This window comes from Jaculus jaculus, chromosome X (assembly GCF_020740685.1).
Source record: "Jaculus jaculus isolate mJacJac1 chromosome X, mJacJac1.mat.Y.cur, whole genome shotgun sequence".
Taxonomy (NCBI): Eukaryota; Metazoa; Chordata; class Mammalia; order Rodentia; family Dipodidae; genus Jaculus; species Jaculus jaculus.
This window is the reverse complement of record NC_059125.1, coordinates 133,482,185-133,509,329: the sequence shown is the minus strand read 5'-3', so window position 1 is coordinate 133,509,329 and position 27,145 is coordinate 133,482,185. Positions and strand designations below refer to the sequence as shown.

The window sequence follows — 27,145 nt, the reverse complement described above, 5'->3', positions numbered from 1 at the left end:
TGCTTCCCAAGTGATGGGATTAAAGGCGTGTACCACCATACCCAACTCACCCTTTCATTTTCTAAGAAACAATGGTGCATCCTGGTCATGCAGTCAGGGATGGAGGTATGCAAAAAGGAGTTTCCATTCACCAAGACTGATGTTGCCAGAGTCATTGCCAGCTGTCCAATCTGCCAGAAGTGGAGGCAAACCCTGCACTGTATATATGACACCATGTTCCAGACGGATTAGTCAGCTTCCAAGTGACAGGTTGATTACTCTGTATTTGATTCCCTCAGGGAAAAGGTGGCTCACTTAAGCAGTGGAATGAACTTTTGAAGCATCAGTTTCAGTTTTTACCTTTGTGGCATTGTCTTTTTGAGCTGATCTGAAACCACAGAGAGGGTGGCAGTGTTCCCTCTTAATATCCAATATATATGACTATTTCTATCATAATTAATTCACATTGTCAACAAGCAATGTAAGGGTTTCTCTCAGTATTTTTGTTGTTATTTTTAAAAATTTTATTTATTTATTTACAAGGAGAGAGAGAGAGAGAGAGATAAAGAGAGACAGAGAGAGAATGGGCACACCAGGGCCTTTAGCCACGGCAAACAAACTCCAGACACTGTGTCCCTTGTGCATCTGGCTTATGTGGATCCTGGGGAATCGAACTTGGGTCTTTTGGCTTTGCAGGCAAATGCCTTAACCGCTAAGCCATCTCTCTAGCCCTGTTTTATTTTCTTTTTCTTTTTTGAAACAGGGTCTCGTTATGTATTCCGGGATGACCTGAAACTCACTTTGCATGGCAGGGTGATCTCAAACTCATAGCAATACTCCTGCCTCAGTCTCCCAAGTGCTGGGATTATAGACATGTGCCACCACATCTGGTTGCACTATTTTATGTATCTAATAGCAAATTGCACTTCCTGTATCGACAACTTTTAGCATTGCTGTACTATATAGTTCATTAGTGAAATGAAAAAAAAAATATTCACCAGGGAAATTAAAGTTTACTTCCTTGGCATCGAGTAATGGTATACAACTGTAATGCCAACATTTGAAGGAATGAGACAGGAGAACTATGAATTTGAGGCCAGTCTGAGCAACAGAGATATTTCAAGGCCAGCCTTGGTTACATAGTGAGATCCTGCCTCGAAATAATTGCTTTACTTAAGTAGAAATTGAAATTGTCGTCTGACTACTTTGGATAACTCAGCCATCTCACTGACAGGCAAAAATGGGCTACTGTTAACCTAGAGTGATAAAAACTGACTCACAAATGAAAATGAATGCTATTATACAAGGAGCTAAAGAAAATTATGTTTGAATGCTTGGAGCCCTTCTTAGTCCTCCTGTGCTTTGTGATTAGAAGTAATGGAAAATTGCTTGTAAAAAAATTACAGCTCACACAGGAAGTATAATGGCACAAGCTTTTCAGTAAAGAGGGTATCTGTGAAGATATGGTTGATTATAGTGTTGTTCATGTTCTCTATTCCTCTAGACATGTTATGAATACTTGTTCTATCCATTATTGAGTCTCTGACTAAAGTAGACTTCTGAATTCTCCCTTCATTCTGTCATTATTTGCTTCATTTTGAAGCGCTCTTGTATATTGAATGTTTTTAATTGTTTCATCTTCTTGATGGGTCCGCAAATGTATCAACATATAAAATCCTTATCTATCTCACAACAGTTTCTGACTTCAAGTCTGTTTTTTCTCAAATAAATGAAACAGTTTTTAAAGTATTTTTATTTATTTGACTGATAGAGGGAGACAGAGAGTAGAGAAAGTATAGGTTTGTCATGGCCTCCTGCCACTGCAAATGAACTCCAGATGCATATGTCACCTTGTACATTTGGCTTTTATGTAGGTACTGGGGAATTGAACCCAAGCTATCAGGCTTTGCAAACAAGTGCCTTTAACTGCTGAGCCATCTCTCCAGTCCAACAAAATATTGTTCTTTTAAAAGATATTTTAAGGGCTGGAGAGATGGTTTAGCAGTTAAGGCACTTGACTGCAAAGTCTAATGACCTGGGTTTGAGTCCCCAGAACCCACGTAAAGCCAGATGCACAAAGTGAAGCAAGCATTTGAGAGTTCCCTTGCAATGGCTAGAGGCCCTAGCATGCTCTCTCTCTCTTTTTCTCCCTTCTCTGTCTGCTTGCAAATAAACAAATGAAATTTTAAAATGTGGAAAAAGATATTTTTAATATAGTCTCTAAACACAAAGGCTAAGAGAAAAGGAGGTGACCAGAAATAAAGGCACACTAGGGCTGGTTAGATGGCTTACTGGTTAAGATGCTTGCTTGTAAAGCCAAAGAACCCAGGTTCGATTCCCCAGTACCCATATAAAGCCAGATACATGAGGTAGCACATGCATCTGGAGTTCATTTACAGTGGCTAGAGGCCCTGGCACACTCATTCTATCTGCCTCTTTTTCATTATCACATAAATAAAGAAAATTTAATTTAATTTAAAAAAAAGAAAAATCATACTGAAAGTATGTGCTGAATTGAGAGAGTCACAGAAAGTAAAACATACCCAAGTAAGGAATATGGACTTCTCAAGGGAGAGCTGCTGTTCATTTTTCTTTCTGCTTCACACTGGGTAAATTCAATCAACCCCTCTTCAATTTCAGGTTCTTTCTTCTGTCTGCTCAAATCTGCTGTTGAACTCTTTTAAAAAAAATATTTCTCTGCACACGCATGCGTGCGTGTGTGGAGGGGGTATGCAGGGTACTGCAAACAAACACCAGATACTTGCACCACTCTCTGTATCTTGCTTAGGTGGGTGGCTTGGAAATTCAACCCAGGACTTCAGGCTTTGCAAGCTAGTACCTTTAACTGCTGAGTCATCTTCCCAGCCTCTGCTGCTGAACTTTTTTAGGGAATTCTCCACTTTGTCTCTTCACACATCATTATCCTGGTTTCATTTAGTTATTTATCTATGTTTTCCTTTAGCTTTTTATTTATTTAATTTGGGTTTTTCGAGGTAGGGTCTCACTCTAGCCCAGGCTGACCTGGAATTCATTATGTAATCTCAGGGTGGCCTCGAACTCACGGTGATCCACCTACCTCTGCCGCCCAAGTGCTGGGATTAAAGGCATGCGCCACCACGCCCAGCTCCTTTAGCTCTTTAGTATTTAAGACAACTGATTTTAAGTACTTGTGTATTAAGTCCAGTTACTATGCCATCTTCAAAAGCACATTCATGTCATCAAAGAGGCTGGACAAATGTAGCTAGCACAAAGCTCTCCCACCATGTTTCCATCATTCTTCTTATTATTCAGCCTTCATTTAGTACTGTTAACCTTTTATTACATTTCCAAGTTCTAAAGACCTGATTCTGGCAGCCTCCCCACTTCAGTAGTTTTTGGCAGGGTCTGGCCCCCAGGACACCCTTCCACTAATATTATGCAGCACTCCGTGTCAACATGTTAAACTGACAAATAGCGTACACAAGAGACAGCAAACTAGAAATGTATCAATGAACTTGTGCAAATCAATAAAATGATTTTATTTCATGTATGCAAAGTGAAAATCTCTGAACACTTACATTTTTACAAATACAAACATAACAATACTGCTTCATATAAACTTTTGTATAAACGTTAAAGAAAATATACACATTATTTTTTCTTTTAGTGCTTCCAAAGCACAAAATGTACAAGTCCACCTAAAGACTTTCTGTTGTCACATGTAAGAAGAAATGTTCGAGGTTAGTGCAGCCTCAGGTGCACTTTGTAATGTCTCTAGACAAAATGGAAGAGCGCTGGAGGTAGATTGCTTGGTGACTCTCCCTGCTCCTTCCCAGAGAGAAATAAGTTATCTAAATAGCAGCTTTTTTATTCTTTGAATCAAACTATTGTGAATATTACATGGTTTAAAAGGCACAGTAAGGAATTGTTGAAAAATCTGTTCTGCACAGAAGATTACTACTTTGATTTTATATGCTTCTGAAGGACATAATAAGAATGCCACATAGTGATCTACTTGCAGGTGGTCCCTACTCACTCTTACAATGCATGGAATGGCAAAGTTCAAATGAGGAAACGTTATTGCCTGTGGCAGGGGCAATGGTGTCTTATGAACTTAGCCTTCTCAGTTAACATCACTTTTCCCAATTGGAAAAAGAAACAACAAAACAAATATAATGCTTTCAACCACACTTCTTAAGGCAAAAGCCCAACTTTCCCTTCCAGGTAATCATTCAAAGCTCTAATGCTTTTTCTTAGCCTTGCTGAGGCTATTTCCATGATTCAAACATTCTAGAGGGCTGTAACATTATCTCACTCCATCCTACAGCACAGAAAACTTGCCCTTTTCCTCACTGGTCTTTGTATTAACATGATGATTTGCTGTTGATGTGATTAACATTGTTGACAAGGTGATGGGAATCGATGTTCTCTAGTACCTTCTCAAGGTACTGAATTAACACTCGTCTTTTAAACCTAAAATAAAGGGAGATGGCATTATCCATAAGATACCTAGAAGATGTAAAATGTGCAAGGCAGTATACAAAGTCAAGGTCATAACCTAAAGGAACAGAAAATCTTTCCTTAGTGAAACATATGAGTTAACAAATAATAAGAACATCAAACAGTACCCAAGCTCCCATTAGCCTAGGATGAATGAGTTGAACTCAGACAATATCAAGCTCCACACCTATGGAAACAACCTTAAATTATTAAGGACCAGCACTTGAGAAGAGTCAAGGCAAAGACTATTCTTCTCTTTGCTCACATTGGATTTGACTACCAAAACAAAATAGAGCAAAGCAGACACTGAAGAGATTGCTTAAGGCATTTGTCTGCAAAGCCAAAGGACCCAGGTTTGACTCCTCAGGACCCATGTAAGCCAGATGCACAAGGGGGTGCATGCATCTGGAATTTGTTTGCAGTGGCTGGAGGCCCTGCTGTGCCCATTCTCTCTCTCTCCCTGCCTTTTTCTGTATCTCTCTCTCTCTCTCTCTCTCTCAAATAAATAAATAAAAATATTTAAAAAAAAATAGAACAAAGCAAATCAAAAAACAATAGTTTATACCCACCTTGCAGCTTCCTTGATGGTAAATTCAACAAATTGTTTCTTCATCTCCAGAGGTCCTTGTACTTCTTCAAGCAAATTGAAAATTCTTTCATACTCTTGAAATTTAAAATGAATAAATAAATAAATAAATATATTATGGTATTATAAAAATGAAAGAAACAAAATTCAATCATTGAACATCCTCAGAAATCATTCTTTATGGGTGGAAATTTACTGACATAATGATTTGTATTTTAAACACTAAATCAAAATGTCTGCACTTATCTATCTAGAAAACTCTAGCCAACATTAACCAGATGAGGTGGTCTGGATGATGGTTGTCCATAACTTTCCTAATCCATGAAGCCTGGGAATGTTACCATATATAATTGATTTGCTGATAGAATTAAATTAAAGGTTTTGAGATGGAGAGCTTTTTCAGGTTTATGCATGGGGGTTCCAATGTAACCACAAATATCCTTGTAAAATGGAGCAGTAAAGGTCAGAAAGGAAAGCCATTAAGGACAGGAAAAGTCAGAGGAAAAAAAAACCTGCTAATGCTACTAACTGGATGGAGAAAGGGAACAGAACACAGGTAACCTTTTTGGAATGTCTTATCTTCTAATATTGTGACATGACATTGTCATCAACACAGTTTACACTTGGGAACTGTGCAACTAAGGTACAAAAAAAAAAATCCCTCCAAAATATCAAAAGGTTTTAAGTACATTTACAATTTTGTACTGGGCCACATTCCTAGTGATCCTGGGACAGTAGTTAAGCTTCTAAGTTAGAAGATGGAAAAGGGAAGGAAACTTCCCTTTAGATCCTCCAAAGGATCACTGACCTGCCACCAACTTCATTCAGAATTCTGAATTCCATAACTGTAAGGTAATCAATTTGTGGGTTTTTTTTTTTTCATCTGTGAGCTGTTTGATAACTTGTTATGGTAGCAAAATGAAACTATTGCAAGAATCAAGGGAGAAAGGTGATTGTATCGTCTCAGGTGAAGCCAGAGGAACAGCTTTAAATTGAGAAAGCTTGATAATGTTCAAAGAATGTGACCTCAAGAATCACAGAAGGGGAACCTCCCATTGCATTATTTATAGGTATCCCAGCATTACTTACTTCGTCCAAACTTTCTAACTTCCTTCATTAACTGATTCTTTATGTCAGCATTGATTCCTTGTGCCATTGCAGGAGTGATTTGCAATGAATTTGGCGCAGTTTCCAAAGCAGGCGCTACTGTTTTTTGGTCATCTACAGAGAGACTGCAGTTTTTGGCTCCTCCTACAAGTATATTATTGCCGGGTTTGTGAATCAGTCCATCTTTCCTAAGACCACTTAAGTCATCAGACAGAGAATCCACTTGGTTGGACATAATCCCATCTCCTGACAAATTCATAAACTCTGCCGGAGCAGATTTTGACAAGAAGCCATCAGATGGGCTTTGTCCATTTTCCATCTTCTCCTCATGGACATCATGAATGACAGTGGCATCTGGCAAACGAATTATGAAATTCAGCTGTGAAGTGAATTCATCGTGTCAACCCTACTGGACATCTCTATACTCCTCAGTTTCAAGGAAGTCATTTATTTCATGAACTGAGAGGATATATCAAGCAGAGATCTGAAACTCCTCAAATTGAACTCAGAAAAATAATACAAGGCCACCTTCTTCCCTCTCATCACTACAAATATATATAAAAACCAAGATACTAATAAGAAATCACAGGTCCCTGGAACTCATGGCTTAACATCAATATGTATGATTTTGAAAGTGAAAAGCAGCAAGTTTCACTTGATTTCATGATTTCTCAGTCATGTATAAGTGTCCATGCTTTACAGTTTGAATCAAGACAGCTACATTTGACCTCATGTCACCTGAATTATTCCGAGAAAATAAAGGTGTGCATTTGGTTTGAATACACTATACTTCAATCACCTAAATGTCTCTCTATAGATGATTCTGTTCATCTTCCTCTTCTGTGTCAAAGAGAGTTCCTTTTCCCTCCAAATATGACATCTCTATGCCATTTATTTATCTTCTGCTGTGCCAGTTACCAGGCAGGGGGTGGATATCAGCAGTGAACAAGACCCCCAGGAAATTCCCTTGCCCTTATGGAGCTTATAGTAGCCTGGGGACCTCGGAGAGTACACTCAGCCACACTGCACTCACAGCTGTTCTTGTTTGGGGTTAGAAGTAAGTGGGAATAGGAGAGGGAGCAGCAGAGGGAGCCTCCAGAGATGCTAGGTGGTGGAAGAAACTTCTTGGAGTAGAATTCTGAGTACCCTTAGGAGGAGACAGTCAGGATGCCAAGATGTGGTGAGGGCTAGGGCAGGGGATACAAGGGGATGAGCCAGCAGTCATTGAGGGAAGTACAGAGGCAGACAGAGTGGGGTAGAGACCATTGAGACCTTGGAGAGGAAAGTATGATGGGGCAAGACCATGCAGAACCTTGTGAATGTGTCAGAGACAAGTTGTATCCTGAGTGCTAAGGAACACGAAGTATGGTTTTCAGTATGGGTTTCACATGGTTTCATTTACCTACCAACATCTTTACTCTGTCTCCAAGATGTGAGAAGAAGGATAGGAAGTGGGAAAGAATGGGAAACAGGGACACCATCTGAGAATGGCAGCTTGATCAAAGTTCATGGCAGCGTGGAATGAAGGGATGGAGAGAAATGGTAAGATACAGGGATTATATTGAATGTCAAGTTTCCCAGACTTGGCAACGGCTAAAAGAGAAGAACAAAAGTAAAATAGTCTTGCTGGGAATGACTGTGCATGTCTTTAATCCCAGTACTTGGAAGGCAGAGGTAGGAAGACTGCCATAAGTTTGAAGACACCCTGAGACCACAGAATTCCAGGTCTGTAGAGTCAGACCCTACCTAAAAAACAAACAAACAAACAAACAAAAAATGAAAAATAAAAAAGTAAAATGGTCTTGCATCAAATATTCCTGACTGGTACAGTGACCTCAGATTGATAGCTCTGCATCAATAATATTAACTGAATTTGTAAAGTGAAATCTGCAAGTATTACAAACCAAGGTTCATGAACCTTACCAATGCCCACAGTGATACAGTTTTTCCAGCACAATGTTGGATAAGGTCTTTAACTACCATACAAAAGGATGTCAGCAGAGCTGTGTTGCAGGGAGGTATAGTTGGGGGTTTAGTTGAAACACATGATACCTATTAAGTTTTGTTTATCTTTCAGACACCAAAATGGAGACACCATGCCTGTAGTTAAATCAGAGTTAGAAATTAAGATCAAGTTGTAGTATAGTGGCATAAATACTGGTGTTGCTGAAATATAAACCAGATTTGAAGCCCCAAGGCTGCTTAAGATCACTTTGGGAAAAAGTACAGTGAGGAGAAGAGGTCCTGGGATTGAGTTTTGGGGCCCTACAATATCTAGGTGTGGCAAAAGGAGGGAGAAAACATAAAGGGAGAATGGAAAGGAGTTTGTATTAACAGAAAAAGAAAACTGTCCAGAATCCAAAGGTTTCCACAAAGGAGTGATTTAACAATTGAGCCCAATGCTAATGAGAAGGATTGGCAATGGGCAGAAGCCACAGGTGACCCAGAAGATGGCTTCAGTTGGGTCAAGGAGGCATACAACAAATCACACTGGCACAGAGCACAAGGGCTGATGCATCCTCTTAGTGAGCACTTTTGCTCTTCTCCCTGAGAAACTACCTTTCTCCTAATTCTTGCAGTTTCTCCAAATGGTTCCAACGAGCATGCTCCTAACTTTTCATTTCTGCACCAATAATGGTGATACTTGGTAAATCATATAATAATCACTCACTACTATGTTAACATTTGGTATTAATCACTATGTAAGGGTGGGTCTTTTTTCCACCTTTCATATAGACAGTGATCCTAGAGTCAGGGTCTCTGTTTCTCATAGGGCCTGTGGCACCTATCACAGATGACTTAATAATGGTTTACTCAATGAATAAAAAAATGAATGCAGGGCTGGAGAGATGACTTAGCAGTTAAGGCACTTGCCTGCAAAGCCTAAGGACCCATATTCGACTCTCCAGGTCCCACATAAGCCAGATGCACAAGGTGATGCAAGCACACAATGTGGCACATGCATCTGGAGTTCAATTTCAGTGGCTGGAGGCCCTGGTGCACCAATTCTCTCTCTCTCTTAAAAATAATTTTAAAAAAGAATGCAAAAGTAAAATGGAGGAAAAATATTTAACATTTTAGTTCTCTACAACCCATAAGGAAATCACAACTACAACCCTATTTACCTGGATGTACAAGGGTGGGCTTTATGAGGTCTGGACAAGATGGGAACCACGCAGCTGAAAGTGGTCCCTTGCCAACCACATGATTAGTTACAGTAGGTGGTATTGGTGGTTTCCTCAATAGCTGGGACATATTCCGTCTTCTCTTAGATGACATAGGACTGTTGGGTTCTCCAGGGCGTTTCACTTTGTTTTGTGGCCCTACTACAAACTCATCTGCTTCATCAATCATCATTCCCTAAAAACACCAACGAACATATTTCATTAAAGACAAAAGTTCAATTGCCAAAAGACTGAATATACTCTTCACATGCATATATAATCAGTCATATGTTGCATCACTTCTATTACCTTTAGTCATAGGTCAAAGCCTTACCGTGTCCTACATCAACTCTGTTCTCAGAAAATGCGACTTAGGGGGCTGGAGAAATGGCTTAGTGGTTAAGCACTTGCTTGTAAAACCTAAGGACTCTGGTTCAAGGCTTGATTCCCCAGGACCCATGTAAAACAGATGCACAAGGTGGAACATACATCTGGAGTTTGTTTGCAGTGGCGGGAGGCCCTGATGTGCCCATTCTCTCTCTCTCTCTCTCTGCCTCTTTCTCTCTATGTCTGCTGCTCTCAAGTAAATAAATAAATAAATAAAATACTACTCAAGTTTAATCCAGTCCAAGTGGAACAAGGAAGAAACTTACACACAAATTGCCATACAAGACCAAATATACTACAATACTGATTGATCAGAAAGCCTAAAGAATGAACATCTTTAATCAAACAAAATGGGATAAGCAAACAGTCAACCTTTTGGAAAAGTATAAAACCACTTGATACTAGCCCTTAATAAGATTTTTTTTAAATTTTTTTTTCTTAATAAGATTTTAAACTCAAGCTGGGCGTGGTGGCGCACGCCTTTAATCCCAGCACTTGGGAGGCAGAGGTAGGAGGATTGCCATGAGTTTGAGGCCACCCTGAGACTACATTGTGAATTCCAGGACAGCCTGGGCCAGAGTGAGACCCTACCTCGAAAAACCAAAAAAAAAAAAAAAAAAGATTTTAAACTCATCAGTAGGAAGCAATGATTAGCATTGTACAGAACATAAGTACAGATAGGGAAAGGCCAGTAGATGGAAATATGTGATTACCCTAGCCACTTGAAATATGATTTCAAATATGCCTACTTTGGTGTTGGTCATGGAGTGATGAGACTTAGTATTCTTTGAGAGCTACTGGGCCTTGAACCCAGGTTCTTGTGCATGATAGGCAAGTGCTCTGTCACTGTGCTCAACAGCTAAGACTTAGTATTCTTAAGGGTATATAAAAATGAGGGTCAATGGATCCTGAGTCTTGGAGGGTGTGGTAGAAAGGATGTAAGAGCCAAAAGAAGGGTAGGATGGCTTACAGTGCTGTTGTCCTGACACAAAATGGCCTTGATATTTATGACTCATAGTGCCTGACACTACCTACACAAGACCTGCATAATAGGAGGACAAATGATGATATTGGGTTAGAGAGATGGTTTAGCAGTTAAGGCATTCGCCTATAAAGCCAGAGGACTCCTGTTTGATTATCCAGGACCCATGTAAGCCAGATGCATAAGGTGGCACATGCATCTGCAATTCATTTACAGTGGCTAACGGCCATGGTATGTCCATTCCCCCTCCCCTCTCTCTATCTGCATATTTCTCCCTCTCTCTCTCTCAAATAAATAAAATACAGTATTTTTTTTAAAATGATGACGTCAAAACAGAAGAGACTAAATGGAAAGAAGGGATTCAATGGAGGGTGGATTTGAGAGGGGGAAAATGGGAGTATAGGAGGGAATTACTGTGGTTTATTGTTTCTACTTATGCAAATTGTCAATAAAAGTTTGTAAAACCTAAAAATTAAAAACAAATAAAAATATGACTAAAAAAAGAATAAAGAGAGAAAAAAACTAAAAAGAAAATGGAAAAAAATTGAGTATCAACAATATATAAGGTTCCCTAAAAGCTATTATCATCCACTGATAACCCAAGAATATGGGCCTTATTATTGGAAGAAAATCAGGGCAAATTAACCTTTCCAAAGGATTTGTCTCATACAAAAGGAGAAAATATATTCACGAAGTGTTTACTACAAGTTCAGTAATGTTGTAAACAGTACACATGAACTAACTCAATATTCTACATAGAAAAAAAAAAAACTCCAGGGCTGGAGAGATGGCTTAGCGGTTAAGCACTTGCCTGTGATGCCTAAGGACCCCAGTTCAAGGCTCGATTCCCCAGAACCCACGTTAGCCAGATGCACAAGGGGCACATGCGTCTGGAGTTTGTTTGCAGTAGCTAGAAGCCCTGGCGCGCCCACTCACCTCTCTTTCTCTCTCTCTCTCTCTGCCTCTTTCTCCCTCTGTCTGTCGCTCTCAAATAAATAAATAAAAATTTAAAAAAAAAACCAAAAAAATTAAAAAAAGAAAAAACCTCCAATTAACTAAGGTTGAATTGTAAGACTTCAATACCACTTTTGTTACAAAAAAGATACTGGGGCTGTAGTGATTGCTTAGTGGCTAAGGCACATGCCTACAAAGTCTAAGAACCCAGGACCCAATCCCCAGTAGATGCACAGGTGGAACATATGTCTGGAGTTCATTTGCAGTGGCTTGAGGCCCTCCACATGTATTCTGTTTCTGCCTCTCTCTCAAATAAATAAAATATAAAAAAGCTACTGAATATTTTACGCCTTAATATGAGTATTCCCCTGAAGAAATTCAAGTCAAAATCCCAATTTCTTTTAATGATTAAATTTTCAAATCTATAATCCACATGCATTCAGACCTCTAGAATAATTCACACAAAGCAACATCATCTAATGCTTTATATTTCAAAAGACACACTTATCACTGTCTCACTAGAACACTACTGACTGAATCATGGATACAGAAAGTAACTGGTGATCTCAATACTAAATGAATTAGTGTGGGGTGGTAATATAACTGAATATAGGGTACAGATCCAGAAAGATGTGGGTTTAAATCCTGGCTTTTAAAAATTATGTCACAGTGCTTTTTTAATTTATTTGGGAGAGGGAGGCATGCGTATGTATGTATGTGGACAGAGAGAGAGAATGGGAAGACCAGAGCCTCCAACCACTGCAAACAAGCGGACACATGTGCCACCTAGTGCATCTGACTTATGTGGGTCCTGGGGAACCAAACCGGGGTCCTTTGGCTCTGCAGGTAAGCATCTCAACCACTAAGCTATCTCTCTATTACAATTATATCACAGTGTCTTGACAATTGACCACTCTAAGCCTGGATTTTGTCTTATTGAAGGGCAGAGAGTATTAGTCATCTTTCAAAAGTGGTTATGAGAATAAACTAATCATTTAAAACACCAGTTCCTATTAGGTACTCAATAAATGGAAGCTATTATTGTATTCAACCAACACACATCAGAGGGATATCACTTTCCACCCACGAAGATCCCTGGTGTCTACTTTTTCTCCTTTGTATTCTTCTTGCAAAAAAAAGAAACTTAGGAAAATACCACAATTCAGGCAGAAACAAAAATAGATATCCTACCTTCTTATCTTGCTTAAATGGATTGCCAAAAGTATGCAGTCTTTTGGGTTGATCTGGGTCAATCTCTCGTAGTGGAGAAGCCATCATCTTTAGATATTCTTGGTAGTTACCCATTTGTGCAACTGGGACACTATGAAGGGAATCTGTAAAATCACCAGCAGGGAAAAAAAAAATGATGCTATACAGTTGAAGCACATGGTCCACATCGGGCATTCCAGGATCTAGCACCATTTTCTTCCTCCCAATCATCACTACTGCCTACAGGTTCACATCTCAGACACCAGAACAACTCCCTTACCTTCATAGTAGGTGTAAGAATGAGTAGACCTCCAGCCTATTGCCACTTGAATTCAAAACATACAGCTGCATTTTGAAGCACCTAGCCTCATGGTGTTCTGGCTTGTTCTTTCTCTGACTCTTTTTGAGACAGATCTCACTCTGTAGCCTAGGCTGGCTTTAAACCTATAGAATCCTCCTATCTAAGCCTCCTAAATGCTGGGACTACAACCATGTGCCACCATGTCTAGCTACTTTTGGTGTCCTTTTATCATGCCAACAATCTTGGTTAGTGGTGACTAACCTCTGAGGATTTGGTTGCATGCACAGGTTCTTCTTAAACAGCTCTTTTCACACAAAAAATGAGTACAATTTTAGAGGATTATCCAGGCTAAGATTGGCTCATTTTTTGTAGTTAGGGGTCCCCATTTACAATTAACAAAATGTGGACCTGGGGAGATGGCTCAGTAATTACAGGCACTTGCTTGCAAAGCTCACTGGCCCAAGTTTGATTCCCCAGTACCTATGTAAAGCCAGATTCACCAAATGGCACATGAATATGGAGTTCATTTGCAGTAGCAAGAGGCCCTGGAGCACACATACTTTCTCTCTCTCCTCACAAATGAATAAACAAAATATTAAAATAAGATTAACAAAATGGAATAGAGAGAAATTGCATAGTCACAATTTTGAACACTGTCCCATGTTCATTATTTTTATAGAAACAAAGTACTAGTTACTGAATTTTTCACAGCAAGTTGGATGGTATACCTTCTGCATATGCAGGTTGGGAAATATGACAGACCTAGATTATGCACATTCTAATAAGCTTAACCTGGGCAAACTAGTAAAATGTTCATTCTTCATTTCAATGTCTATAAAATAGGCATTAAATCAATATCTATTTCTTGAGGCTATTTGAGACTTATAGAAGTATAGCAACTGTTGTGTATATGCTGATTAACACACATTTGTTTTTAAATTTGAGGGGAAAGCTGTGCCTGGGATGTAGGGTGATGATGGGCTTTGTAAACATTAACAGTAAAAAACAAGAAGCTCATTATGCAACACACAATTTCATGTAGGTCATGCCTTCTAATTTCATAATGAAAAATACTCCGTTGTTCATTTACCTTCATCTTGTCCAACAATAAATTTGTGTGTTTTCAATAGATTGGATCTCATTCTGGTCAACTGATCTAAAAGTCCTCTACGTGGAATATCATAAGCATTCCTATATGTCTGAGGTTTCAAATCCTATTGAGATGAAACAAATCTCAGTTACTCCTAAGGCTTTTCATACAGAAATGTAATCCTTAACCCTTTTAAAATCTTCCTAAATAGAGTAATATTTAATACAATGACAGCAGAATTTTCCCAGTAGGAAACATTATTGCTCTGAATGCTAATACACCCACAAGTCATAAAGCCACTGGTTATATCCTTTTTTAAGCATATTACTTAAAACTCCAAATCCTGAGATTTATCCCTGCAGCCACCTTGCAAGACCACTCCTGCTTGCCACTGGCATCTCCCTACAGGACAGGGATGGCCTTCTGCGGAAGAAGTGCAATTAGTTGAGGGTCCAGCTGCAGTACCATAGGCATCTTTCTCCACAACCCTCATCAAGAGTTCCAGGTGGCCCACAGCCAGGGACTGAGAATTCCAGCATGCAGGGCTTGGCCAGCTCTGGGCACAAGGATCTCCTCCACGAGAAAGGCTGGCTCAGACTTTCTCGAAGCTGCACCAATATTTGAGCCTCTTCATCGCTATCATCCTTGAGGCCCATCCTCTCACAGGTGCTCAGCTGTTCTGTACCCTGCAGGCTCTGCCTGGTCACTGAAGCTCCTGTGGTTTTACCCTTTACAGTTATTTACCACGCCCTCATATAACTTGCATTTTGAACTCCATGTTGGCATCTGCTGTGCAGAACAACTTCAAAACTGCTCCATTATTAACTATTAACTCCAAAATAGGATTGTCATTACCCCAAAGCTGAAGTAGTATGAGCAGCATCAATTCACCAGACAATTTGAAACAATTACAACCTCTTTATTTACCTTGTTGAAGAACCCTACTTGGAAGCCAGCAAATTCTTTGGTATTTAATTCCGTCAGCCTTGGTGCACTTTCCCCTATGATTTCTTTCAATAGTTTTCTAAAATTTTTATTGTGAACCAAGGGCATGCCACCTCCAGAATGATTTTTCACTTTGATGCCAGTTTCCTGGGGAGGTCTCTTCCCCACTGATGCTAGTATTCGTTCTGACTCTACTTTGGTCTAAAACAAAAGTACATAATATGTTACAAAAATATCTACCTTGTTGCTATCATTTTATTACTTAAGAAACACAATACTTTAAGAACTCCAAAGAACAATAAATATTCAATTGTAAATTATAAAAAAACAGGTAATTGAACATTTCCCTGTGCTTCTTTATACTATCACAGCAAGCACAAAGGGGGTTGGAAAGACAGATAATAATGCAATTTTTCTCTTTTCTAAAGTCCAAATCATGATTGAATCATGGAGAGCAGACTAGAAATAAGAATTTAATTCAAAAGCATGTAAAAGCATACTTCATTACTGCAAATTCTAATTTAAACACATTCATTTTGGACCCAGATATAAAGGTTTAAATCTACATATTTATACATATAAATTAGTACTTAAATTCAGATCACAAAGATGGGCATTATATTTAAAAAAAATAAACTGTTGATTTTTAATATTGGATTATTCAAAGTCTTATAAGGTAAAAACCAATTTAACAAATACTACCAAGTAAATAATTTTAATGTGTACTCAGTAAGTTTCTCACTCACAACATGGAATAATCCCCTTAGTAGATATTACATTATGTTCATTAATTTTTCTTGAGTGCATTATAGCAGGGTTTTAGGCATATTTTGTGTTTTAGATACATATGAGATGGTTCCAGTAACACTGGTGATGTACTTTTTTATTAGAGAAAATATAAATTAATAACAACATTTCTTTAACTGTAAAAGATAAAATTCACCAGTTTAATAAGACCAAATGTATTATTATTTCTTGGGGATTAGCCAGTTATTTATTTTCTCCAATTATTGGAATTAAGTATATATTTATGAGTTCCAAAAATTCTCAAGTCATAAAATATAATAAAGGGTCTGTTTTCTTAAATGACCCTGAAAACTCACTCATAAAAGAATACAAGCAATATGTTCTAGAAGGTCTCAGAGCTTGCATTATTTTCATTTCTGTTCATTTTCCTTCCTTTATGGCCATATCCTGACATAGCCTTAAAGGCTTAACATATACATTAAATAAAAGAATCAATAGATCAAAAGATAAATAAATAACCAAAGCATTTACAACAATGACAAGAACAACAACAACAACAAAAAAAAAAACTATTAGAGAGAAACAGGGGTTAGAGGAACTTGGCAGGTCAGAAATTTGGGTTTACCCTATTTTCTTTTCTTTTTTTTTTTTAATGCTGCAGGGTATTATTTAAGATTTTTCCAGGCCCTAGCAAGGTGTGTTAGCATCCAGATTGTGCAGTCTTTTATTCCCTTAGTGACATTTTGCTTAATACTCTGTTTTCTAAAGGCCAAACCAATCCAACTTAAAACATTGTAGCCACTGCAGACATACTCTTCTCTCCCTCAGGATGTTCGTGAATAAGGTAGGGAAGCTGCTGCATTCATCTGTCACACAACACAACTGCATGGCAGCAGAGCTCTGACTCGGTAGCTCCCCAACATTTCCACCCTACAAGAAAGGGCTAGGTAGAGGTGAGAAGTATGATAAGGAGGGGTGAGTGGAAGATGAGGCACTAATAGAAAGGGGCAGGCAAGGGACATGGTGAATGATGGTAAATGAGGTGGCGAATAAAGGAACAGATGAAGGGCAGGAGAGAGGAGGTAGAACTCCACTCTCCAGATCCCCTCCAGGTCAAGGAACACTGGACTCATGTATACCCCTCCTCTCCAGGGAAAAGCAGACAGCTATTTATTTAAGAACTAGCATGTGAGTGTAAGTCCTTCATGTGCTGCCTGAAAATAAATTTCAGGCAAGTTATTGAGTCACACCAGGCCTCGGTGTGCAAATCTACAAAACAAGGGTACACTAGCCAAGGTATATTGAAGAGAAACTAGTTTGAGGACAGACAAAATGTGACCCATGAGAGAATTCCATTAAGCCTCAGCCCCACTTAGGCCACAAAGTATCAGCCAGCTTTTGGGCCAGACAAACTGGCAGGCAGGAGGAGAAATGGCACTGACAGACCCTTAACGGCAGTTTAATGGTGAAGCTAGAAGCCATAGAGAATCACATTATCACTAATCCATAAAGTGTAGAGATATATACACATTTAATTTGAGAAATTACAATTACACTAAAGAATAAGGAAATGCACTTCTGAGGGCAAAGGATTTTTGTTTGTTTGTTTTTACCAATACTACCTGTTGGCTGAGTTTTTTAAGGTAAGAGATAACACTGTAACTAAGTCCACAATCTAAATTATCTGATATCAGATTTGGAGCTCCCATCATCCTTAGTGCTTTCTTTAATGGCTATAAGGAAACAAAATACACAACAGTAAGAATAGAATAAATCTTAAATTACTCAAAGTCAGTTACAAGGGGCAAAGGGACATGATTCATTTCTTAGAAGTCAAGGTGCTGCACATAAAACCAAACATGGAACATTAAAAAGTGGCAATGAAAATAGCAGAGAAGGAGCAGAAAGTAAAAAAAATATATATATTAGAAGAGAGCGGGTAAGAAGAGCAAGTAACAGCAAATTCAAACAAGTAAATTGCTTTGTCTTAATTCCCAAGTTATAAAATCACTTCCCATTACATTTTTATTGCATATCTCATTCCTGCCAACATTACCCAATTGTTCCTCCCAATGCTACCAATGGTCCCAGTGAAGATTCTGCCTTTTCACCTCTCAAAACTTGGCTTTAAGTTAGCACAAAAACCTCTGAAATAGCTGTGACAATCCTGACTTGGGTTATATTGCCAATTCAGAATCATCATGAATATTTCCCTCAAATTATAAAACAACAATCTAAGGACAAATAATATTTTGTTCCTTTGGATCATCCCACTATCAGTGCCTCCACTTAATTCTGTGTTTAAGACACCTTTAACAGGCACCAATGAAATATGATTGCAGAATTTTGTTTTCAGAGGGAAACCCACATTGAGAATATCTAGAGTTAAAAAGGGAAGTTGGTATAACACATGAGTTGACAGCTATCTGTCCTTAGATTCCAAATTAACAATTTTCCAAGGTTAATTTTAATAAGAGAAACAGATGTGTTTCATAAAATAAGCATGGCAGTTAAAAAAATAAAATAGAAATCTCAATGTTCTTTTGTGCCGTCATGACATCTCTGCATTCTTACACATGGCTCCAGAAGTCAGTGACAACACAAATGTCTGTAGGCACAAAGATAGCTATCTTCTCGCAGGGTAAAGCTTTTGATTCATTATTCCTTATGACAAGAATCATCATTAACATTTAATACATATATACACAAAAATACATACTAGTAAGTAGTATGGAGGCAAAGTTTTTAAGTAGCTGTCAAAAGCCTGTCGCCACTTCAGATTTGGCTTAAGCTTGTGAACCTTAAACAAGTCATCTGTAACAGAAAATGAAATAATTTACATTACTTCAGCCCTGACTGTCAAGATCTAAATCACATCTAGAAACCTTCCCTTTTAATTATATACCACGTGAGCATTTCATTAGAGTGCATTTGATTCTTTCTTTGGTCACCATATTTACCAAAGGTAAATACAGATGGTCTCCAACTTACAGTAGTTCAACTTATGATTTTTAAGCTCATGGTGGTAGAAAAACAAGAGACAGTAGCAACCAAACTTCAAATTCTAAATAAACTGTGAGGAAACTTTTCTCAGTCTGGCGATACCTAGTACAGTGCTTTCTCCCAATGCTGGGCAGCAGTAGTGAGCCACAGCTCTCAGTGAACCCATGATCATGACGGGGAACAGCCAGTGTGCCCTGTGGCTCAGCTATGATGATCTGGAAGTTAGGAGTATTTAACTTAACCTCATTGTAAGTCAAGGAGAAACTCTAGTATATTTTTCTAGAAAATGAAATCAAATTTGAACTTACATTCTCTTCCATTTGCAAAGCTACATAAAGTGCAATATTAAAGTAAAATACACTTGAAAAATTTCCCTGATGTTATCTATTAGCAACTAACCCTACAGTAATAATTTTCACTTGAGATGTAATCCACAGTTACTGGTTGATAAGATTAATGGTTCTTTTTTTTTTTTTTTAAATTTATTTATTTATTTATTTGAGAGTGACAGACACAGAGAGAAAGACAGATAGAGGGAGAGAGAGAGAATGGGCGCGCCAGGGCCTCCAGCCTCTGCAAACGAACTCCAGACGCGTGTGCCCCCTTGTGCATCTGGCTAATGTGGGACCTGGGGAACCAAGCCTCGAACTGGGGTCCTTAGGCTTCACAGGCAAGCGCTTAACCGCTAAGCCATCTCTCCAGCCCTAATGGTTCTTTTTTTTTTTTTTTTTGGTTTTGTTTTTCCAAGGTAGGGTCTCATTCTAGCCCAGGCTGACCTGGGATTCACTATGGAGTCTCAGGGTGGCCTTGAACTCACACGATCCTCCTACCTCTGCCTCCCGAGTGCTGGGATTAAAGGCGTGCACCACCACGCCCAGCTGCTTGTTCTTTCATTTAAAAAAAAAATGCTGCCAGGCATGGTAGTGCATGCCTTTAATCCCAACATTCAGGACACAGAGGTAGGAGATCACCATGACTTTGAGGCCAGCCTGAGACACATAGTGATTTTCTGTCCAACTTGGGCTAGAGTGAGAACCCACCTCGAAACAAACAAACAAACAAAACGATGCTGGGTTCGAGAGATTGCCCAGTGGTTATGGTGCTTGCCTGTAAAGCCTAACAACCCAGGTTCATTGCCCTAGTACCCACGTAAGATACATAAGGTGGTGCATGCATCTGGAGTTCATTTACAGTGGCTGGAGGCCCTGGCGTACGCATACTCTCCCTCTCTCTCTCTCTCTTTCTCTCTCTCTTTGTGTCTGTCTGTCTGCCTCTCTGTATTTCTCTGCTTGCAAATAAATAAATAGAATATTTAAAAATAGATGCTATTATTTTGGTGAAAGATCAAGGTCAAGAGATATTTTAAAGCATATGATAACAAAAGCTAAGTTTATTATTTCTAGTAAACAATGGGCAGGCTTTATATTTGGATTCTCCATTGATTTATATTTTGTTTAGCTCTATTTCACTCATTCTTTATTTTTTTTATTTCTGTGTTCAATTTTTTTAAACCAAATCTTATATCCATAAAATATTAGTTAGTTAGTGATAGTAAAAACATACAGAGGCTGGCTATGGTGACGCACGCCTTGAATCCCAGCACTCGGGAGGCAGAGGTAGGAGGATTGCTGAGTTTGAGGCTACCCTGAGACTCCATTGTGAATTCCAGGTTAGCCTGGGCTAGAGTATGAGCCTACCTCGGAAGAAAAAATACAGAGATGGTAGGCTGAAATTTAAAATTCTTTTTTTTTTTTTTTTTTTGAGGTAGTGTTTCACTCTGGTCCAGGCTGACCTGGAATTTACTATGTAATTTCAGGGCGGCATCGAACTCACAGTGATCCTCTTACCTCTGCCTCCCAAGTGCTGGAATTAAAGGTGTGCGCCACCATGCCTGGCTGTATCCTACCCTCTTTTTTATTTTTTATTTTTTTGAGGTAGAGTCTTGCTCTAGCCCAGGCTGACCTGGAATTCACTCTGTAGTCTCAGGGTGGCCTTGAACTTATGGCGATCCTCCAACCTCTGCCTCCCAAATGCTGGCATTAAATACATGAGCTACCATGCCTGGCTTTCCCCCTCTTTTTAAAATAATATTTTGTTTTGTTTTATTTTATTTTATTTATTTATTGGTTTTGGAAGTAGGGTCTTGTTCTAGCCCAGGCTGACCTGGAATTCACTATGTAGTCTCAGGATGACTTTGATCTCTCAGCAATCCTCCTACCTTTGACTCCTGAGTGCTGGGATTAAAGGCGTGTGGCACCCTGTCTAGCTTTTTTTTTTTTTAATGCAAGAGAGCTAGAGTGAGGGTGAGGGGAGTGAGAGAGACAGAACTGGCATGCCAGAGCCTCTGCCACTGCAATCAAACTCCAGATGTGTGTGTCCACTTGTGCATGTGTGACTTTGCACTTGTGTTACCGTGTGTCTGGTTTATGTGGGACCTGCAGAGTCAAAATGAATCTTTAGGTTTCACAGGCAAGCACCTTAGCACCTCTCCAGCCTGCCTCCTCTTTTTTGAAATAAAGTATTTCTTTTAAATGCATTCATTTGAGGGGTGCTGGAGAGATGGCTCAGTAGTTACAGGCAAAGCCTAACAGCTTATACTTGATTCACCAGTACCCATGTAAAGCCAGATGCACAAAGTAGCACGTGCATGCAAGGTTCCTTTGCAGTAGTAGTAGGAGGCGGTGGCATATCCATACTCGGTCTCTCTCTCTCCCTCCCTCTCTCTTTCTCTACAATAAATATATAAAATATCTTTTAAAACTTTATTTGAGAGAGAGAAAGTGAGTCTGTGTGGGCATGCCAGAATATTATACCACTGCAAACATGGGTACTGAGGAATCAAACCTGGGCCAGCATACTTTGTAAGCAAGTGCCTTTAGCCACTGAACCATCTTCCCTACTTGAGAGAAGGTCTTGTTATGTATATGTAGTTCAGGCCTGCCTTGAACTCATTATGTGTCTTAGGTTGGACTTGAATTACTGATTATTTTTTTTTGCCTCAGCCTTCCTTCCAAGTGCTGTGATAACAAGCATACCTACCACATCTGGCTAAACATGTTTCTTGAACACCATGTGTAGCAATAAAATGGAAATATTTACCTTTGATATGCAGATATTACCTAGCTTTCAAAACTCAAATGTAGTTATTTTAATAATCTAAATACATTATGTATACTGTATGTAAACTTCCAAAACATGTCATTATTTTCTTCCAAGTGTAAAAAAAAATTCTAAAATAACTCATAACTGATAGCTCCAGCCATTAACATGTACCTGGTACCCATATAATTACCAAAGATAGTGTAAATCCATCCTGTTTTTTTTTATTTTTGTTATTATTTATTGATTTGAGAGCCTCAGACAGAGAGAAGGAGGCAGAGAGAGAGACAGAGAGAATGGGCGCCCCGGGCCCTCCAGCCACTACAAACAAACTCCAGATGCTTGTGCCCCCTTGTGCATCTGGCTAACATGGGTCTTGGGGAATTGAGCCTCGAACCAGGGTCCTTAGGCTTCATAGGCAAGCGCTTAACCACTAAGCCATCTCTCCAGTCCCATCCTCTATTTTGTATCTTCAAGTTTTTTTTGGGTGGGGAGGTGTTTCAAGGTAGGGTCTCACTCTAGCCCAGGCTGACCTGGAATTCACTTTATAGTCTCAGGGTGGCCTTGAACTCACAGCAATCCTCCTACCTCTGCCTCCTGAGTTCTGGGATTAAAGGCGTGCACCATCACACCCAGCTTGTATCCTCGAGTTTATATATATATATATATATATATATATATATATATATATATATATATTATTTGTAAGCAGAGAGAGAAAAGAGACAGAGAATGGGCATCCCCAGGGCCTCTAACCACTGTAAATGGATTCCAGATATATGTACCACTTTGTTTATCTTGCTCTATATGGGTACTGGGGAATGGAACCCAGGTCATTAGGCTTTGCAGGCAAGTGTCTTCACCACTGAGAAATCTCACTAGCCCTTTTTTTTTTTAGTTTTTTTTAGTTCTTACTTTTTTAATAAACACTTTACTTTCTTAGAGGGGAAAGCATGTACAACTTTCTCTACAAAGAGGGCTATTCTTTAAAATTCTGAATTCGTTTAGAAATGCAACAGCTTTTTCTTCCTTTTTTTGTCTTCTCTTGTTTATATTTTCTTCCCTTTCCTGCTATAATAATGATTCACTCCTGCTGAAACAAACTGAAAAAAATTTTAGTCATAAAATGTAAAAAAAAAAAAAAGAAAAGAAAAGAAAAAATAGTATGAAAAGCTGGCCGTGGTGGTGCATGCCTTTAATTCCAGTACTCGGGAGGCAGAGGTAGGAGGGTCATTGTTAGAGTCTGAGGCTAGCCTGAGACCACAGAGTGAAGTCCAGGTCAGCTTGGGCTAGAGCAAGACACTACTTAAAAAACAAACAAAAAGTTAGAAAAAACAATGGTATTAATATGGTTGTAAAAATTGAGGTCATAAAGACATTTAAGAAAAGGTATATATTAATACATAAATATTGACATATTTTCTTGGCAATCTATAGAATTTAACCTGTATTTTGTAGTGACAACACATAAGAAAGATATTTTTATACTGGGCTAAGAAGTAAAGTAGCTAAGATATAAAAGAATCATGCTGATATATTTATGATGACCTACTCTTAAACTTCTTAAATCCAAACATTTTAAAGGACTGTCTTTTAATACATTAAATACATTGCATATAGATAGCACTAACATGATCACAGTTAGTCAAGATTTGATCCCTTTGTAAGAATTTAGAAACCCTAGTAAATTAAAAGAATTCCTGACTTTACTGCTAGGAAGATACCATACAGTACAGCTACAGCTCTTCAAATGAGAGAAGAATTCTCCACACATTTTCAATAGTATCTGAGTAACAGCTGCTTAAGTTGCTCCTTTTAGAATTTTTCCATGGAAACCTTAACTTCTACAATTACAGTTATAGAAGAACTAGCTCCTTATCCTGCTTAAACCAGATGCCTGGAGAGCATGTAACATTCTGGGAAGAAAGAAATATAATCAAATACAATTCAGTATCCTCACAGAAGCCCTATTTTCTAAAGAAAGCCATCAAATAGCCAGGAGATGAACTCCAACAAAACCACTTGTTTCTTTGGCATAAACTCATCTATAAAAAAAATTCGAAAATAGGAAGGAGATGCTCACTGGAGCTGTAACCTGTAGAACAGCATAAGAATTACATTACATACATACTCAAGGCCTAGTGTCTCTCCTGTGATGGATAAGGAATAAAAAAAACCCAGAAAATATTCAAACTGTGTCCTTTCAAGTCAGATTTTACATATTTATCCATTCTAGCATTCTTTGATTACATTTGAAATCCTGTTTGTTTATCTACCTTTTGTTTTTGTCTTATTTGAAAGATGATTAGATGGTAAATATTTTACTCACCTAAAAGAGGAAGTAAAACTGGGTAGTTGTAAGGCATCACAAAGAGGTTTACACAAGTTAAAGTTGTACTGGCTTTTAAATAACCAAATGGGTATCCAAGTTCATTGTATTTTCCACTACTAGTAACAAATACCTAAGTAGGACATGAAACAATGTACAGTTATGACAATAATGATTTTATGGGAAGCCAAGCTTATAGCAACATTCTACAGCAACAACTGAACAACTGAATTGCAACTTAAAAATAGGAAGAGTGCTTTTTGCTTATGGTCATTTCAAAATAATCACACTAAACATGAATATTCAAGTTACAATTTTTTTGAGGGGAGATTCAAGGTAGAGTCTTCCTCTAACCCAGGCTGACCTGGAATTCACTCTGTCGTCTCAGAGTGGCCTTGAACTCACAGCCATCCTCCTGCCTCTGCCTCCTGAGTGCTGAGATTAAAGGCGTTCACCACCATGCCCGGCTCAAGTTACAATTTTCCATAATCATGTTTAAAATGAAATTGTATGATGCAATAACCTCTTAGAAACCATGGGCCACATTAACAACCCCCAAATATTTACTTGGTTAATATAATGGAAAATAATGCTGAAATACTGCTAAATATACCAGGCATTAAAACAAATTAACTTCCCAAAAGAACAAGGGGTGATTAGAGAAGACTTAGAAAGCAGTCCCCCGCATGCACAAAACAAAGCCTATTGAAAGGATTATGTAAACAGTCCTCATGTGTACTACTATGAAGTTCTGTTCTCGTTCCCTTTGGTGTCCCATTCCTCTCTCCTTTGAGTCATCTTTCACTCAATAAATACTTACTGAATAAACTATTATAAGATGGAAACTATTGCAATTTATTTTGAGGCAACAAAGAGATGATCAATCAATGGGTCAAGAGAGAGGGGACAAAAGAGGATAACCTCATGGGAATATTACAAGTATGCATTAGGTTAAAATAAATAAATAAATAAACAAGAGCTGAGTGTTACTTCAGCTGCCTAAATCATGCCTGAACACAATCTGCATCTTTCAAGGGTTTTTAAACTAAACACAACACATGATATATCCATATAAAATATGTCAATAATAATACTAATAACAGTAATAAAAGAGAAAAACGAATTCTTAACCTGGAACCAGGGACCATATATTAACCACCCTCACAAACAACAAATACGTAGTTTCGTCAGATTCTACTTCCTTATAGTGACAATGTGCATACAGTAGGTTAATGATTTGGATCATTCTAACATTATTTGCTTGCTGTGGCTTTTTGATGTGAGTGTGTGTGTGGGGAGGGGGCGAATGGCAGGTGTTCTCTTCTTTGCTCTTCCACTTGTTTCCTGGAGGCAGAGTCTCTCACTGAACCTGGAGCTGCCATTTCTGCCCAGTGATTCTCTGGTATCCCCAGCCATCCACAACATGAATGGGGTTACAGGCGTGCATGGTCATACCCAGCTGATTATGTGACCCTCATGCTTATATGGCAAGTTCTCTTATCCACTGAGCCATCTCCTTAGCCCTTGACAGCATGTTTAAGAAAAAGTCAGAGTGTAATATTTTCAGATTAGAAACAATTATGAACAATTCTCAGGTCCCAGAATGGTTACAGGCATTTGGTAAATAGGCAAAGTTAAGTACCTGCCAGCAAGTATGAGGAGACTTTCTTTCCAAGATATACTGAGTTAAGGGAGATGGTTCAAGTTCATATTTGTCGAAGGGCAGTTTGTCTATAACCATTGGCTCACAATCTACACAGGAGAATCTCACCACAGGATGAGATGTTCGTGGAGGCTAAAAAAACAAAAAAAAAAGGAAGGAAGAAAATATGATCAAGCAAGTGTGCATTTCCAACAATTCTGCAAGCTCTGTTATATGTGGTCAAACCAGTCCTACAATATGGACTAAATGGGAAGAAGGAACTCAGATTATTTCTACCACCTGTGTAGCATTGTGAAGAGGGAAGGTAAATTACAATTCACAGCTAGAATTTCAATGAAGTAAAAAAAAAAAAATCTAGCTCTTGAGAGCCTCTTAAAAAATAAGAAATTCTGCCAAGTGTGATGGCACATGACTTTAATCCCAGTATTTGGGAGGCAGCAGTAGGAAAATTGTTGTGAGTTCAAGGCCAGCGTGGAACTACCTAGTGAATTCCAGGTCAGCCTGGGCTACAGCGAGACCCTACCTTGAAAAAAAAGACCCAACTCTTTTAAATATTCAGAAGCACTTATGATCCACAGGATAAAGTCTAACTTTCAGAACTACGCTGTAACCTCAAAACATTTCATGGCTTTTATTCCTTTGTAACATGAGGTTAGACAATCCATATACTACTAGAAGTAGAAGCAGTTAAACTTTCTAATGAGGTAACGGCAAAGCTCAAGCCACTAACAAGCAAAATGAAAATAGTAAAAACAAAGAAAGGGCAAGGTACACGATGACAATGAGTCAGTCACAACTCCAGAGCCTCAAAGGAGTTTTATAGCTCTGCTCATACCCACATGCTTCCTTTGAATAACTGCAGTGGGGGATGCTTTTTGGTAGAGCTAGAAAGGTCTGAATGTTTGGGGCAGATTAATGGAGAGGCAATTTTATTACCAGGTTTAGTCTGTTTGATTGGAGACCACCACAGAGAATGGGGGTGGGGGGACAGCAAGGGCTGAGAGATCTGGAAGGATAATAACTATGATAAAATTTTTTGCTTCCTTTATAAAAATGGAGACATTCATTTGGCTTTTCATTTCCAAACCAACAAGATATAAATGGGTTAAGAAAAGCAGCTC

General features: G+C 38.6%; 1 protein-coding gene across 2 annotated transcripts in view; it reads right to left on the bottom strand.

The window, feature by feature from the left end:
- Nucleotides 1-3,476: 3,476 nt before the first annotated feature.
- Nucleotides 3,477-27,145, bottom strand: part of LOC101602386 (integrator complex subunit 6-like) — a 65,258-nt gene continuing 41,589 nt past the window's right edge. Inside the window, exons 8-18 of one of the 2 annotated variants that reach the window (XM_045140540.1) lie at nucleotides 26,004-26,156; nucleotides 24,362-24,494; nucleotides 18,650-18,744; nucleotides 17,553-17,663; nucleotides 15,166-15,384; nucleotides 14,239-14,362; nucleotides 12,830-12,972; nucleotides 9,277-9,511; nucleotides 6,134-6,505; nucleotides 5,028-5,121; nucleotides 3,477-4,431 (exon numbers count right to left, since the gene is read on the bottom strand). In XM_045140540.1, coding sequence (XP_044996475.1) covers nucleotides 4,323-4,431; nucleotides 5,028-5,121; nucleotides 6,134-6,505; nucleotides 9,277-9,511; nucleotides 12,830-12,972; nucleotides 14,239-14,362; nucleotides 15,166-15,384; nucleotides 17,553-17,663; nucleotides 18,650-18,744; nucleotides 24,362-24,494; nucleotides 26,004-26,156 — 1,788 coding nt within the window. In that variant the 3' untranslated portion in view covers nucleotides 3,477-4,322. The remainder of the gene's footprint in view (nucleotides 4,432-5,027; nucleotides 5,122-6,133; nucleotides 6,506-9,276; nucleotides 9,512-12,829; nucleotides 12,973-14,238; nucleotides 14,363-15,165; nucleotides 15,385-17,552; nucleotides 17,664-18,649; nucleotides 18,745-24,361; nucleotides 24,495-26,003; nucleotides 26,157-27,145) is intronic. The other variant, XM_004653991.2, reaches the window with a different exon arrangement.